The 18297-nt window shown below is 38.7% G+C and overlaps 1 protein-coding gene across 1 annotated transcript in view; it reads right to left on the minus strand.

Moving 5' to 3' along the window:
* HTRA4 (HtrA serine peptidase 4) overlaps positions 1-18297 on the minus strand; it is a 311700-nt gene that overhangs the window by 50210 nt on the left and 243193 nt on the right. Inside the window, exon 7 of the mRNA XM_053718083.1 lies at positions 14826-14883. Coding sequence (XP_053574058.1) covers positions 14826-14883 — 58 coding nt within the window. The remainder of the gene's footprint in view (positions 1-14825; positions 14884-18297) is intronic.

An 18297-nucleotide genomic window follows, 5' to 3' on the forward strand; every position in this document is an offset into this window, starting at 1 on the left:
CTAACATCTCGGCACCCCTTACTGTTCTTACTAAGAAGGGTCAGGATTGCAAACATTGGTCTGATAAAGCCTTACAGGCATTTGAATCTCTGAAGTCTGCATTTACTTCTGCTCCCATTCTTTGCCATCCTGTTCCGAGTCTCCAATTCATCCTTGAAGTGGATGCTTCTCTGATTGCTGCTGGGGCAGTACTATCTCAGCGAAATCCTGTTTCTAGCAAGATCCTTCCTGTGGGATTTTTCTCCAAGAAGTTCAATACTTCTGAACTGAATTATGATGTCGGTAACAAGGAATTGTTAGCTATTAAAATGGCTTTGGAAGAATGGAGACATCTGCTTGAAGGCACGGTTCAACCATTTCTTATTCTCACGGATCATAAAAATCTTCTGTATCTTCATACTGCCAAACGCCTCAACTCACGTCAAGCCCGATGGGCTTTGTTCTTCTCCAGATTTAATTTTGTCCTCTCTTATATTCCTGGTTCTAAGAATACGAAAGCAGACGCTTTATCTAGACAATTTCTAGCTTCTGATTCTACATTTTTGGATTCTGAACCCATTCTCCGCCCTGCTAAAGTTCTAGCTCAGTTGTCTACATTTCCTTTCCAAGCATTACAGTCTGTTCAAGCTTCCGTTCCTTCATCCTTTAACATACCTCCTGGAATCTTATTTGTACCTACTGAATTCCGTCTAAAACTTCTTCGTTGGGCTCACGATAATGTTCTATCTGGACATTCAGGAGTGCGTAATACTTTGTGGAGACTCAAACAACATGTCTGGTGGCCTTCCATGGGCAAAGATGTCAAGGATTATGTTGCAGCTTGTCATTCTTGTACCTCTAATAAACAGTCTTCATCTTTACCTCTTGGACTCTTACAACCTCTACCTGTTCCGTATTATCCCTGGTCTCATGTTTCCATGGACTTTATTACAGATCTTCCCAATTCTGCCGGAAACAAGACCATATGGGTTGTGGTAGACAGGTTTTCCAAAGCAGCTCATTTTGTTCCATTACCTGGATTACCATCGGCCCAGAAACTTGCTGAATTGTTTATTCTTCATATCACCAGATTACATGGTTTTCCTTTGGACATTGTTTCTGATCGTGGAGTTCAATTTGTCTCAAGATTTTGGAAATCTCTGTGCAAACAGTTTCGGGTTACCATATCTCTTTCTACTGCTCATCATCCTCAGTCCAACGGTCAAACTGAGCGGGTAAATCAATCTCTTGAATCCTATCTCAGGCACTATGTTAATCATCAGCACTCCAATTGGTCTCAACTTCTTCCTTTAGCTGAACTTGCTTACAATTCCCGTTTCAATTCTTCTTTACAGACTTCCCCTTTTAAGGCAGCCTATGGATTTGCGCCTAGAACTTTTCCTATGTCTTCGGGAGGTTCTGGAGTTCCTGGAGCAGATCGTACAGTGAGAAATCTTTGTAAACACTGGAAGAAGGTTCGGGAAATTCTTCTTCTCTCTTCTCAAAAGTATAAAAGATTTGCTGATCGCAGACGCCGGAAGGCACCCTCTTTTCGGACTGGAGACAAGGTTTGGATTTCCTCCCGATTCATTCGACTCAAACAACCTTGTGCTAAATTGGGTCCCAAATACATTGGACCATTCAGGATTGTTTCCAAGGTTTGTTCTACTGCCTACAGGGTAGCTTTACCAGACAACTTGAAGATTCACCCTGTCTTTCACGTATCTCTTCTTAAACCGGCAGTCTCTAACCGGTTTTCCACCAAATGTAAAGTTCCCTCTCCGTTCCTTGTGGATGGTACTTCAGAATTTGAGATCAGTCATATTCTTGATTCCAGATTACGGGGTACCCGTCTATATTATTTGGTCCACTGGAAGGGATATCCCATCACTGAACGTTCTTGGGAACCTGCTTCTAATGTTCGTGCTTCTGCTTTGATCAAACAGTTCCACGCTCAGAATCCCTCTAAACCTGTTCGTGTTCCCCGGAGGGGTCCTTGAGGAGGGGGCACTGTCGCGATCGCTCAGCTGCTGATCGCTTCCTTCTGTACAGCGCGGTAGAGCTTCCTTGGTTGCTTAGCAACCTTGTTCTCCTCGGCCCCTTCTGCTGACGTCAGAGGGCCTTCTTATTCCGGCGTCTCCTCACCTCGGGGCCTGTTTGTTCTGTTCCTGCTTGTAAGTAACTTTTGGATTACTTATTTTGAATCAGAATTGCTGGCTTGTTTGATTCCTAATCCCTTCCTGCCTGTTTCCTGTTATCTGGACTATTGCTTGTTTTGAACATTTCTACTGTTAACCCAAACTGACTGATTACACGCTGCTGGAACTTGGCTTGTTTGACTATTCTACTGTTTAACCCTAAACTACCTGATTACACGCTGCTGGGACTTTGCTTGCTAGACCATTCTACTGTTTAACCCCAAACTGCCTGATTACACGTTGCTGGACTTTGCTTGTTTGACCATTCTACTGTTTAACCCCAAACTGCTTGATTACACGCTGCTGGAACTTTGCTTGTTTGACAAACCCTTCTGGTTAACCCCTGCCTGCCTAATTCCATGTTGCCGGTTATTGCTTGATGGATTACTCTTTTGGTTAACCCTTATCTACCCGAAGTTCTTCCCCTGACCCTGCTGTATCATCTTCCAGTTTATTTCTGTGAGTATACTATTGCAGCTGTCGCAGGGTCAGGTCCGGGAATATACTCACAGTGCTAGAGTGTTATTCTAACTTCATTTTAGCATTTGGGTCTAACTCTGGACTTAACCTATCCTGACACTCATACATGCAAATATCTCTTTCAGACACACACAGACCTTTAAAGATACAGATGGATGATTTTTAGGTATATTTGGTTTACTTTATGGTAAACCTAACACCCCAAACACAAAGATGCTCCACTTTTTCCGGAAACGCTTCAACGCATTTTTGCTATTTCGAAAGGGGCTATCTTTATAAGAGGTGATTTGAATGTATCACTACATCCTGACGAAAATAGTACGAATCCTAATCCTACGACCTCTAAACAAACTTTTTAACACTTTTGAAACTATTGAGGAATCATAATTTATTTCATAGTTTGAGATTTGTACATCCGGATAAATGTTATTACACTTCATTTCTCCAAACCGTAGAATTGATTATATATTAACAAATAAAATTGGATTAACATATATAGAGGGGGATTACAAGTTGTACAGTATAGCCGTAGCGTACACACTGTGCAAAATGGGTCTGTACTGCTACTTCTATACCGCAGCCATTACAAGTTACAAAAAACTCTTTTTTTCTGTGCGGTATGGTGTGTTAAGCCCCATACCACACAAAAGCCAAGTCCTGACTTGATGTGCTCGTGCACGTATCCCCCCATAGACATCAATGGAGAAAAAGTGTTAGAAAAACCTAACACCTACGGTTGCGGCATGGCGATCGCTATAACGCATTTCCCATTGATGTCTATGGAAGACAAGAAACTTTGTTTAAATCTAACACCCTAACATAACCCCCTAGTCTAATTACCCCCTGACATCGCCAACACTAAATAAAGATATTAACCCCTAATCTGCCTCTCACCCGCATCGCTAATACCTTAATAAAACTATTAGCCCCTAATCCGCTGCACCCACATCGCCAACACTACAATAAACCTATTAACCCCTAATCCGCCGCAAACCTGCATCACTAACACCTAAATAAAACTATTAACCCCTAATCCACCTCCCCCTGCATCGCATATACTAAACTAAACCTATTAACCCCTAAACCGCCAAACACCCAGATTGCGACTACCTGAATTAAACTATTAACCCCTAAACCTAACACCCCCCCTAACTTTAAATTAAACTTAAATATAACTACCTTAAAATAAATAAAAACTTACCTGTGAAATAAATAAAACCTAAGCTTAAACTATAAATAAACCTAACATTACTATTTTAAAATAATAAAATATACCAAAATAAAAAACCTAAATTACAAAATTAAGAAATACTAACACTACGAAAACAAAACAAAAAACCTAACATTACAAAAAAAACATGCTAAAATTACGAAAAATAAAAAAATCTAAGGTTACAGAAAAAAATAAACAAAATGATCCAAAATAAAAAAATTAAACCTAATCTAATACCCATATAAAAACAAAAAAGCCACCCCAAAATAAAAACAACCCCTAATCTAACACTAAACTACCAATAGCCTTTAAACTTAGGGCAATGCCCTACAAAAGTCCCTTTTAACAGCTCTTTTACTTAAAAAAAAAAATACAAATTACCCCCTAAAAGTACAACCCCTTAAAATAAAAAACACTTTTGCTGCCCATTAAAAAATAAAAAAGCCCTAATCTAAAAAAAACACCCCCCCCCCAAAAAAAACCCCCCTCTAACCCCAAAAAATGTACTCACAGTTCCTGAAGTCTGGACATGCATCTTCTTCCAGGTGGAGCAAAGTCTTCATCCAGGCGGCAAAAATCTTCTTCCAGGACGGCAACATCTTCCATCATTATCCCAGTGTCACGGAATCATCTTTATCCAGGGGTCGCGGACCTGATGCGGCGCGGAGCAGGATTGGCAACCGCAATGACATTCGATGTGGAGCCTCCTCTTCATGCGATCGTCCTTCGCACACTAAAGCTTGAATGCAAGGTACCCCGTTTATATTGGGGTACCTTGCATACCTATTGTCTGAAAATTTCAAATTAGCCAATACAATGAGAGCTACTTAAATCCTATTGGCTGTTCAAATCAGCTGGTGGTTTAGGGGTTAAAAGGTTTATTTAGGGAGCCGTGATGTGGGGGTTGTCATTTTAGGGATTAATAGGTTTATATAGTGTTGGTGATGCGGGGGCGGCAGATTAGGGGTTAATACTTTAATTTAGGTAGTCTGGATGTAGGTGGGCGGCGGATTAGGGGTTAATAGGTTTATTATGTATTTGTGATGCGGGGGATGGTGGTTTGGGGGTTAATAGGTAGTTTATGGGTGTTAGTGTACCTTGTAACATATTTTATTTGAGTTTTGTAAAATAAAATGTTTTGCAAAATCCATAACTACTGGCCTCTGAACATTCCACACTCAAAAGGCAATTTTTAAGTGCTGAATAGATCATTGTGGTATAAACTAAAATGCTAGTGAAATAGGCGTACCGCACGACTTGTAATACGGGTGAACTGACTATTCTGCATGCAAAGGACAATTTTTCAGTGGTATAGTCGTACCGCACAACTTGTAATCTCCCTCATAGTGAGCTCCTCCATATCACATACAAGATGGTCAGACTATTCTGCAGCAGTGCTTAAAATTAAACGGCCCAACACCTCTTTACATATTTTTATTTGGATGTTGGATGATTCCATATTAACAAACCCTGACCTAGCAGAAAAAATAGACAAGACCCTCCAAGAATTCTTTGCATTTAAATCTCTACCAGATAGCGCCCACTTTATATGTTTTATGAGGGGGGGAGCTTATTAAGTTAAAGCACTGCATGGGATGGAATATCTTTCATGGTTTCATGCACAAATAATTCTTCAATAGTCAATGTATTGGCAGTTTATATTATCAATTTTGCTTAGTAGAGAACATATATACAGTACATAGTATGTATACATATTCAGTATAGATACATATTTAGCACATATATCCCTTTAAAAATTGGGTTACACAGTTTCATATGTATTTCTGTTTATTTCATTGTTTTTCTTTGCTGCCTTCCCAGAGAGCAGCCTCTTATCAAGAAAGGGGGGACGGGACGCAGTCCAATGGATACACTGTTTACGAGAATCTTTCCTGAGATAACCTTGATCTTTGCTACATTATATTTTGAGAAAGCTTGTTAAGTTATTTTAACACATCGCTACAAAAAATATGATCTACATAAGACCTAGGCCTCTATTTATCAACCTGTCAACTTACCTGCATTCGACGGCACCAATACGCTTGCCTAAGATCACCTAACATCGTTGCCGCGGACCTGAATACGTTCTCCAAAGTTATCAAAAAAGCTGTCAAAAAGCCGCGCACCAAGTACGGTGCGATGAACAGCTGACTTTTGTTAACAGTCATCGATCTCGCTGCTCTTTTGCTTTTTTTCAGCTTTCTTGGTACCCTGTCACTAAACACCCACACTATACTATACTTTTTACCCCCTAAACCGCCACTCCCGGAGCCTACCGCAACGAAATAAAGTGTTTTAACCCCTAAACTGCCGCTCCCGGAGCCCACCGCAACTCTAATAAATTTTTAACCCCTAAACTGCCGCTCACGGAGCCCACCGCCACCTACATTATACATATTAACCCCTAATCTTCCGCCCCCTATACCGCTGCCACCCACATAAAGTTATTAACCCCTATCCTGCCGCTCCCGGACCCCACCGCAACTAAATAAAGTGTTTAACCCCTAAACCGCAGCTCCCGGACCCTGCCACAACTAGATAAATTGTTTAACCCCTAACCTGCCGCTCCCGTAACCCCGCCGCCACCTTATATTTATTAAACCCCTAATCTGCCCCCCCTACACCACCGCCACTATATTAAATGTATTAACCCCTAAACCTAAGTCTAACACTAACCCTAACACCCCCTAACTTAAAAATAATTTAAATAAATCGAAATAAATTATTCCTATTTAAAACTAAATACTTACCTATAAAATAAACCCTAAGATAGCTACAATATAACTAATAGTTACATTGTAGCTAGTTTAGGATTTATTTTTATTTTACAGGCAACTTTGTATTTATTTTAACTAGGTAGAATAGTTATTAAATAGTTATTAACTATTTAATATCTTCCTAGTTAAAATAAATACAAAAGTACCTGTAAAATAAGACCTAACCTAAGTTACAATTACACCTAAAACTACACTATAATTAAATTAATTACCTACATTAACTACAATTAAATAAAATTATCTAAAGTACAACCCCCCCCCACTAAATTACAGAAAATAATAAAATAATTACAAGTTTGTTAAACTAATTACACCTAATCTAATCCCCCTAATAAAATAAAAAAGCCCCCCCAAAATAATAAAATAATAGGATTGAGCTCACATTCTATTGGCTGTTCGGATCAGCCAATAGGATTGAACTTCAATCCTATTGGCTGATTGCATGAGTCAATAGGATTTTTCCTACCTTAATTCTGATTGGCTGATAGAATTCTATCAGCCAATCGGAATTCAAGGGTGACTCCATCTTGGATGACGTCATTTAAAGGAACCGTCATACAGTTGTCGGATGTCGTTGGAAGAGGATGTTCTGCGTCGGATGTCTTGAAGATGGACCCGCTCCGCGCCGGATGGATGAAGATAGAAGATGCCGCCTGGATGAAGACTTCTGCCCATCTGGAGGACCTCTTCTGGCCGGCTTGGATGAAGACTTCCGCCCGTCTGGAGGACCACTTCGCCCGGCTTCGTGGAGGACTTCAGCCCGGTTGGGTGAAGACTTCTCAAGGTAGGGTGATCTTCAAGGGGTTAGTGTTAGGTTTTATTAAGGGGGGATTGGGTGGGTTTTAGAGTAGGGTTGGGTGTGTGGGTGGTGGGGTTTAATGTTGGTGGGGGGGTATTGTACTTTTTTTACAGGTAAAAGAGCAGATTACTTTGGGGCAATGCCCCGCAAAAGGCCCTTTTAAGGGCTATTTGTAATTTAGTATAGGGTAGGGCTTTTTTATTTTGGGGGGCTTTTTTATTTTATTAGGGGGATTAGATTAGGTGTAATTAGTTTAAAAAACTTGTAATTATTTTATTATTTTCTGTTATTTAGTGGGGGGGTTTTAACTTTAGATTAGTTTTATTTAATTTTAGTTAATTGTAGTTAATGTAGGTAATTAATTTAATTATAGTGTAGTGTTAGGTGTAATTGTAACTTAGGTTAGGTTTTATTTTACAGGTACTTTTGAATTTATTTTAACTAGGAAGTTATTAAATAGTTAATAACTATTGTACCTAGTTAAAATAAATACAAACATGCCTGTAAAATAAAAATAAACCCTAAGATAGATACAATGTAACTATTATTTATATTGTAGCTAGCTTAGGGTTTATTTTACAGGTAAGTATTTAGTTTTAAATAGGAATAATTTATTTTGATTTAGTTAAATTATATTTAAGTTAGTGGGTGTTAGGGTGAGACTTAGGTTTAGGGGTTAATACATTAAATATAGTGGCGGCGGTGTAGGGGGGGCAGATTAGGGGTTAATAAACATAATGTAGGTGGCGGCGGTGTAGGGGGGGCAGATTAGGGGTTAATAAGTATAATGTAGGTGGCGGTGGGCTCAGGGAGCGGCGGTTTAGGGGTTAATAAGTATAATGTAGGTGGCAGCGGTGTAGGGTGGGGCAGATTAGGGGTGTTTAGACTCGGGGTACATGTTAGGGTGTTAGGTGTAGACATTACCATAGGAATCAATGGGATATCGGGCAGCAGCGAACATGCGCTCTCGCTGCTTTCTGACTACCATTGATTCCTATGGTATCCGCGGCCTCCAGGGCGGCGGATTGAAAACCAGGTATGCTGGGCCGGAAAGGTGCCAAGCGTACCTGCTAGTTATTTGATAACTAGCAAAAGTAGTCAGATAGTGCCGAACTTGCGTTCGGAACATCTGTAGTGACGTAAGCATCTATCTGTGTCGGACTGAGTCAGGCGGATCGTATGTTACGTCACTAAATTCTACTTTTGCCGGTCCGTAGGGTTTGATAACTAAGATGAATCAGGCTCGCCACAAATACGCTGCGGAATTCCAGAGTATTTGCGGTTGACAGCTTGATAAATAGAGGCCCTAGACACAACTGCACACTAACAGTTTTAATTCTGTTGCTAAAGGGGGGGGGGCATATTAGATTGCCTCTACTTCAAAATGCAGACTTACCAGTTGAACAAGTCATACTACTTTGCAATAGTATTTTAATTTATTGTAAAATACTGGAGAAAAATGAGGTTGTGGATAGAGGTATTCAAGTTTTTAGTGGTTGGTATGCATATATTGAACATTCACATTTTTTTGACATAATGTATATTAACAGATGAACAATAGGGGGTAGATTTATTAATGGTTTAGCAGACATGATTTGCTGTAGCTAATTATGTCCGCTCAACCTCATTAAATGGCGACAGCATACGCTGTCTGCATTTAACATTGCGCAAGCATTTCTGGTAAAATGCTTGTGCAATGCCGCCCCCTGTTAACTGGCGGCCAATCAGCTGCTAGCAGGGGCCGTCAATCATCCTGACCGCTGCTTCTTAACTTCCGTTTCAGGCTGACCTGAAACGATGGGGCATTGATGCAGCATCTGCTGCTTAATAAATCGACCCCAATAAAGGGAGGGTTATCGATGGCCTATAAGTTCACTCTTACTCATCACTCTCATCACTACCAGCCTATACCAAAACATGGGAAAAAGAGCGGCAAGCCATTTTTAGGCACATGGATAAATCTCCATCCTCAATAAATATTACTGAGACAAATATGAAATAGTTATGCCGATTGTACTTAACTCAGCATAGGCTCTCTAAAGAGTTCCCCCAGACAAAGAGCACTTGTCGGAGGGGAAAAGGGGGCACCTTGTCCTATATGTGTTGGGATTGACCGGCAATAATTACGTATTAACAAAATATATGAAAGGAAATAGAATTGGTAATATCTGCATATTATCCCTAGTAGTACCAAGCGATTAATGCCATGAATGTGAAAGAAACCTTGGGTTTTTGTGTGCTTGAATGGAGAAATCAAGTCAAATGGTTATTATCATTAGAAAAATATCACTTTCAATTTACCAAATGTATTGATATTTTTCACTCCATGAGATTTATTTGGTGAATATCAATCTTCTTTGTGAGATTATGTTTAGTTTTTGAGTATTATCGTTGTGATACCCATTTTAATTGGACAATGTGCTGTTAGGAGTGTATGTATATATCTCTATAATTTGTGATATGTTTATTTATAGCTACTTGTTTTTATTACCCATATTATCTGATAAGATAATTGTACTTTGTTGTATTTTCTTTTAAGACATGGCATTGTACTTTATAAGCGACGGTATACCTGATGAATGGTTTATTTTTTCTTTATTCTTTTGTATGTGTAAAAAATATTATAAAATTAAAACAAAACAACATTTTTAAGATATTAAAAGTTAAAAAAAAAAGAAAGAAATCGAGCACTTATCAGAATGGTTAATTTTACACATGTAAATAATTATTTTCCTTAGACACCACAATGTTTTAACTATTTTTTTAACACTTTCTCACACAATCTAATTACCTTACCTTCTGTAAGACGTAATTTTTAGGCAAAGCTCAAAAGTGGTTAAACTTTATGTAAACTTGGTGCAAATTACTGTTTAAGAGATCCAAGTCATGTCAATGGCTGGCGATAATAGTAAAATATGACATAAACTACCAAGAGGCGTTAAAGGAAAATTTAACATCTGCTGACAATTAATTATTTGCAATTCTCTAAATGCAAACTATGGGGCTGATTTATAAATGTGGGGGCAGACATTGCCCCACATCGATAAATGCCAACAGCATACGCTGTCAGCATTTATCATTGCACAAGCATTTCTAGTGAAATGCTTGTGCAATGCCGCCCCCTGCACATTCGCTCGGGATGATTGCTGTCTGCTGCCTCAAAGGTAGCGGATAAGTTAACCGGCAGCGGTCTTAGGACCGCTGCTTCTTAACTCTTGTTTCCAGTGAGCCTGAAGGCTCGCGCGGAAACTGCAGCATACGCTGCATATTAAATCGACCCCTATGTCTTCCCTCTTAAATTCCAATATGGGGCTAAATTACAAGTGGCGGGCTAAAATTTGGATGCAAGCAATATAAGAATATAAGTTTAAAGTAAATGCGTTTGCTTGAGCGCAATCAAATTTAACACATGGGGTTAGTGTGACTAAAGGCCTCATGTAAAGGGTAAGGGATAAAAAAGTTGCACCCAAACATAACATAAATACATTAAAATATACTGTTACATTCATGTAAACACTATCAAATAACATTATTATTTTTTCTTTTTTTATAATGGCTCAAAGGTAGGAGGAGGAAAGGGATTTGGGAGCAGTAATAGATAACAAGCTAAAGATGGGTGCACAATGCAGGGCACCGGCTTCTAAGGCTAATAAGATACTAGCATGTATTAAAAAAGGCATTGATTCAAGGGAGGAAAGCACAATTCTGTCACAATATAAATCCCTGGTAAGACCTCACCTTAAGTATGGAGTGCAGTTCTGGGGACCAATCTAAAAAAATACTTTGCAGGGCCACAAAGCTAATAAGGAAGAATAGAGAATTTAAGCTATGAGGAGAGGTTAGCCAAACTGGGTCTCTTTTCTCTATAAAAAAGGCGCTTGAGAGGTGACATGATTACTTAATTTAATTATTAATAAATATATTCAAGGCCCATTAAGAGATGGCAGAAGCACTGTTCATTCCAAGAAAATTGTTGTTACAAAATGTCACAATTTAAGGCTGGAGGAAAGGAGATTTAGGGGCCGAATTATCAAGCTCCGAACGGAGCTTGATGTCCCGTGTTTCTGGCGAGCCTTCAGGCTTGCCAGAAACATAAGTTATGACGCAGCGGTCTAAAGACCGCTGCTCCATAACCTGTCCGCCTGCTCTGAGGCGGCAGACAGACATCACCGGAAATCAACCTGATCTTAATACGATTGGTTTGATTGATACCCCCTGCTAGCGGCCGATTGGCCACAAATCTGCATGGGGCGGCATTGCACCAGCTGTTCACAAGAACTGCTGGTGCAATGATAAATGCTGACAGCATATGCTGTTGGTATTTATCGATCTGCAGTGGACATGATCCGCAATATCGGATCATGTCCGCTCGCACATTAGTAAATAAGCCCCCATATCTCCTGCAACGGAAACATTTTTTCAATGTTAGAGAAATAACATTGTGGAACTCATTACCAAAGGAGGTAGTGTACCTTAGATACATTTAAAAATGGTTTGGACACATTTCTGGCTAGAAACAGAATTCATGGATATGATTGCTTGTGTTAAATGGGTCACCTTTAAATAGGATTATTTTAAGCTCAACTGGAGCTTTTTTGTAATTATATTAGATTTGTAAAGGTTCAATCTTTTTTTCAACCTCATCTACTATGTTACTATGTTATGTATATGGTATATGGTCATGCATTTGACGGCAAAGGGATATAATATATATACTGTGTATATATATATATATATATATATATATATAATAATAATATTGTGTGTCTCAATATTAATTCAATAATAATATTTTATAATGTGTTTGTGTATTTACTGTAAATATTTTGTATTCCAATGCTCTTCACATACAGGAAAATATTATTTTTATTATTAAATATATATTCCTATATACATCTGTATATACCTATACCTGTATATATTCCGATAGGTATATAGATATATACTGTAGGTATAGATATATATTTTACATTAACATCAAATATATATATATTTAAATTTAATAATAAAAAAGTATTTTTTTTCTATATGAATAATATAGGAATGTAAAATATGGTTAACGCGCTTTAGGTTTTGCAATGTAGGTTTAATGCAGTGTCTGTGTAGCGCACATGAAGAATTAGTTAACTTAAGGCACGTTATTAAAACATTAAATATGAAATATTGTAAAATATTAATCATTATTAGAAATACTGTACTTCGGTCACAATATAAGAAGTCCTTTAGTTAGCATGCGTCGGGTTCCAATTACGCACAAAAGTTTTACTTTCAACTTGTAATACCTGCGCTAACCTGCGCATGCATAAACAAATTTTTGCCTGATAAATCAATTTCTTTCTTGGTTGTGAGCGTTCACAAGACTCTTGGGAATTAAATCCCCTGGCCACCAGGAGGAGGCAAAGACACCCTACACCAGAGCTATAAGTATACCTCCAAGTCCCCTTCCCTCTCAATAGTTCTGTGCTTCAACAAGGGGAGGGCAAGGATAGAGGTTTTAAGTAATGTTAGAAAAATTATATTTATCTTCAATCAAGTTTTTCCCTTAATGGTTAGTTCCTGGAAGAGAGGGATTCAGGAGAGTAGTGCAATGTTATTCTCTTCTCTGGAGTCATAGTTACAAGCATGGCCATGGGACAGTGCCTTTGCCTCCTCCTGTCTGGCCATGTGTATTTACTCTCCCATCAAGACCCTCCACTGTCAGTTACAGCACAGGACAGATCTTCACAGTGATATGGAGGGGTCTGGAGGGTATATATTTAAGCCAATAGACCACTAGAATGGGTATTTAGTAGGTACCATTAAATTTATTTTCCTAAGGTTATGGCCTTTTAAAGGGACATAATACTCATATGCTAAATCACTTGAAACTGATGCAGTATAACTGTAAAAAGTTGACAGGAAAATATCACCTGAGCATCTCTATGTAAAAAAGGAAGATATTTTACCTCACAATTTCCTCAGCTCACCAGAGTAATTATTCTGTAAAAAGTTATCTTTCAGTTACTGCCCAGCTGCAGGTTTTTAAAAAAAAGAGGAAGAAATTAACTGCAGCCAATCAGCATCAGCAGTGCTGAGGTCATGAACTCTTTTACTGTGATCTCATGAGATTTCACGTAACTCTCATGAGATTTCATAGTAAACTTCCTTAAATTGAATAGGGAAATAAGATGAGTGTGCACGAGGCTCACTCCCTTGCCTGTCCAGGGACAGGCATATTGATTGGCTGCTTACAGTTCTTTACAGTGGGTGTGAATACTTAGGACATTTTGAGGTAAAATATCTTTCTTTTTTACATAGAGATGTTCAGGTGATATTTTCTAGTCAGCTTTTTACAGCTATGCTGCATCACTTTCAAGTGTTTAAACATTTGGGTATCATGGCCCTTTAAATTCCCTCTGACTTGTCAGTCTCAGGTACCTCAGTGCTCCAGTCACATTGCAGACCTTCCGGAGCACTGAGGAAGCAGTGGCATTTCTATCTTGAGTGGGAACTAGGCACATTCGCTTCTCCTGTGGGCGAGGAAGTAGTTATCAGTTTTTCCCACCACCGGAGAGCGTTTGGGCGTGCCCCACGCCTTCTTACATGAAGCACAGCTTTAGAGGCAACGATTGTGCATCAGATCACTGGAGGATCTCGGGAGGGCGGGTAAGAACCCTATTCTGGAGCATAGGAGGTCATATTTGGCACTTTTTTTGCACAGATAAATAAGTATATTTGATAGCTATGTGAATATATTTATAATTTTTGGGACATTTGCGCTTTGTATAGCGGCTGGTGATGTAATTCCCAAGAGTAAGGTCTCATGGACTCTCACAACCATTAGAAAGAAAATTACTTCTAGCAATGTTTACGCTCAAGTGGGACCACTAAGTAGCGCAACACTTGTAATTTAGCCCATAATGTTTCTTCCATCTTTACAGTTTTAAGGCATCTAAAATATTTTGTTTTATAGTGAACAACTGTTAGGGTGTATTTTCTCTGGGGGAGGGGATCCTGGTGAAAGTTGTTGAAAGTAGAGGGAGGAATATAGAATAGTTCGATTAGAGGGAATATTTGAAATAGGGGAGGGTCTTGGGTACAGGGTTTTTAGCAGAAGCGTTCAATGGAAGAGTTTTGTGGTAGGAGATCATGCTGGGGATGTTTACAGGGGTGTGGAGCACTGAGCTTGAACAAGGTAATATATATAAATAAAAAAGAAATACAATATATAATATAAGCAAACATGAAATAAACAATTTTATTAAATTTCTCTACTTGGTAACATCATGTAAAATGAAGTAGTTATATACAGAGTTATTGTACAGACCAATGTAGACACACATATCTTATGTATCCAATATATTACCTCTTCTATATATCTATATAACAGAAACACTCACTTTGTGGAAAGCTGAAGCATCCGGACTCCAATGTATTTCTTCTTTGGAAGAGCCTTTCCTGCAAGGGAGATATATATCTGAAATTTACAAACTAAAGACCCCAATCATTTATTTTCTTATTACCTCTATATAAGGGACACCCAAACGTTTTTTTTATATGTAGTGCTAGTCACCAATAGCAGAATTAACTAGGAGATACATTACATCATACGCAAACCTAAGCTAAAGATGAAGCCTTAAATTAAAATTAGATTCTAATCATATTTTAGTTAAAATTACATAGACATTTAGTTATTATTAAATAATTAAACTAACTTGTATACGCTATTTACATTTACAAAATATGGTAAACATAAATATACTTAATTACATGATGAGAAGGGTAAAAAACTGTTTTACATATTACTGATGTCTATTTTCTGCTCGCAGGTGCTGACGGCTACACAAAGGGGCCTATTTACCAAAGGTCTTGCGGACCTGATCCGACAGTGCGGATCAGGTTCGCAAGACCTCGCTGAATGTGGAGAGCAATACTCTTGTGAGCTGCTGGTGCAACGCCGCCCCCTGCAGACTCGCGGCCAATCAGAGGGGTGTCAATCAACCCGATCGTACTCGATCGAGTTGATTTCCGGCGATTCCCGTCTGCTCAGAGCAGGCGGACAGGGTTATAAATTGTGTTTCTGGCGAGTCTGAAGACTCGTCAGAAACATGGGCCACAAGCTCCGTTCGGAGCTTGATAAATGGGTCCCAAAGTCCCTTGAAGAGACTGATTTGGCCCATAGACTGTGGTTGGGGCAGCCCTTTCATCAAGTGCCCCAACCACAGTCTATGGGCCACATCAAGTGCCAGTCTCTACACTGGCTCCCCATACACTCCAGAATACAATTTAAAGTATTAGCCCTAACCTACAAAGCACTCAACAGTCTAACTCCCAACTATATTTCCTCTCTCATCGTGAAATACTCCCCATCCCGTCCTCTTCGATCAACCTCTGACCTATGTCTCTACACTCCTGTTATCTCTACATCCCACTCCCGCCTCCAAGACTTCGCACGTGCTGCTCCTGTCCTCTGGAACTCTCTACCCCGCTCCATCAGACTGTCTCCAACCTTGTATAGCTTCAGAAGATCCTTGAAAACCCACCTATTCAGAGAGGCTTACCACCTCTCCTCCATCCCGCATCCGAACCAAGCTAATACATGTACATGAACTGCCTGACTTACTGCTGCAAATACAACCGATGTAACAAGCTACCCCAACCTTATGTCTCTGCACCCTTAACCTATAGACTGTGAGCTCTCCGGAGCAGGGCCCTCTTCCTCCTGTGCTAGATTTGTTTAGTCTTGTTATGTTTTGTATTGTATCACAAATCTTTGTCATTGAATACCCCTATCATTGTACCCAGCGCTACGGAATTTGGCGGCGCTATACAAATAAATGATAATAATAATAATAATAAGTGTCACCTGTTTTATGGTTAATATTATACTTTTTGTGATTGTATTGTAAGTACAAGATTGTGATTTGCAAATATTTGTAGTGAAATTGAAAAAGCCACATATATATACAGTATATATATATATATATATATATACTGTATATATACACATATACACACACTTACATATATACAACCTCAATTCCAAAAAAAGCTGTTACAGTATGGAAAATGCAAAAAACAAACAAAAAGAGTCATTAGAAAAATCAATTCATCCTGTACTATATTGAAACCACATTATTAACACATTATTTGATGTTTAACTTTGTGAACTTAATGTACTTTTGAAAATATACACTCATTTCAAATCTGATGACTGCAACACACTCCAAAAAAGTTGTGACAGTCGACCTTTTACCATTGTGTAACATTACCTTTTCTTTTAATAACACTTATTAAAGGGACACTCAGGTTAAATGAAATTTTCATGATTCAGATACAGCATGTAATTTTAAACAACTTTCCAATTTACTTCCATTAAAAAAAAATGTGCACAGTCTTTTATATTTACAATTTTTGAGTCACCAGATCCTACTGAGCATGTGCAAGAATTCACAGACTATATGTATATGCATTTGTGATTGGCTGATTGCTATCACATGGTACAAGGGGAGTGGAAATATACATAACTTTGAAATTTGTTATAAAAAAATCTACTACTCATTTGAAGTTCAGACTAAGTGCTATTGCATTGTCTTGTTATCTTGCATTTGAAGATTATGCAAATCTAATGTGTTGACTGGTCCTTTAAGCATTTGGGCACTGAAGACACCAGTTGATTAAGTTTAGCAAGAAGAATTTTCCCCCATTTATCCATTATGCATGTCTTCAGCTGCGCAACTGTATGGGGCTTTCATTGTCTTAGTTTGCGCTTCATAATATGCCACACATTCTCAATCAGAGACAGGTCAGGACTGCAGGCAGGCCATGTTAGCACCCGCACTCTCTGCTTACGCAACAATGCGCTTGTAATCCTGGTAGAATGTAGTTTGGAGTTGTCCTGCTGGAAAATGCAGGGACGTCCCTGAAAAAGACGACGTCTGGATGGCAGCATATGTTGCTCCAAAATATGGGGGACATAGAGGCAACATTAGATACCAGGGGCAATACATGATGACCAGGAATTGATCACGGTACAATTAGCTCAAGACCCACAATCTATATTAGGCAGCTCTCCCACTAATGATTGTACAAAAATAGATAATCTTTCTTCATTTACATTGAATCCCTAACACATTAAACTATTGGAGAAAGGTTTAAGTTTTTGTCCTAGCTCCTGTCTTGATCCATTTGAGGTTAACAAAAGATCTCCACCTCTTTGCCCGTGAAATAGCCTTAAAGAAAATCATGGCACCTAGGACAACAATTGATTTATCTAATAAAAAAGATAGGGAAGCTGTAAAATAATTTGGAAAGCCTTTTGAATGATTAAGATAGTAATAATAAAACTGAGATTATGCCAAAGACTGGCTTCAGGAAGAAGTCCACATATATGCCTACTTTTTCTTCAATACCAAACATTGCTATTTTTGTTCAAAATGTTTCTGAGGAAATTAATCATGCAAATGACTGGAATTGTTAGTGACAACTTAAGTCCTAGGGAGCGAATTGCTCTAAATGAATGAATTAACCACAAATAATTGGTCATAAAACTGTCCGATAAAGGCGGGAATGTGGTCATTTTGGATCAGAAATATTATATTGAGGAGGCCATACGTCAGCTATCGGAAATAGAACAGTATCAAAAAGTTAGTAAGGATGATTTTTTAAAATTAATTATTATTTCTTCTCAATGACGCGCAAAGGGAAGGCGGAATATCTAGCCAGGAATTTGGCTTTCTCTATAATGATAAACCTAAGATTCCAGTATTCTACTGGATCCCAAAACTTCACAAGTCATTGAAAAAACCTCCCGGCCATCCTATTATTTCTGGAATAAGAAGCCCTACAGAAGGCATTAGCTGATATGTGGAC

Source organism: Bombina bombina, chromosome 6 (genome assembly GCF_027579735.1).
Source record: "Bombina bombina isolate aBomBom1 chromosome 6, aBomBom1.pri, whole genome shotgun sequence".
NCBI classification, from domain to species: Eukaryota; Metazoa; Chordata; class Amphibia; order Anura; family Bombinatoridae; genus Bombina; species Bombina bombina.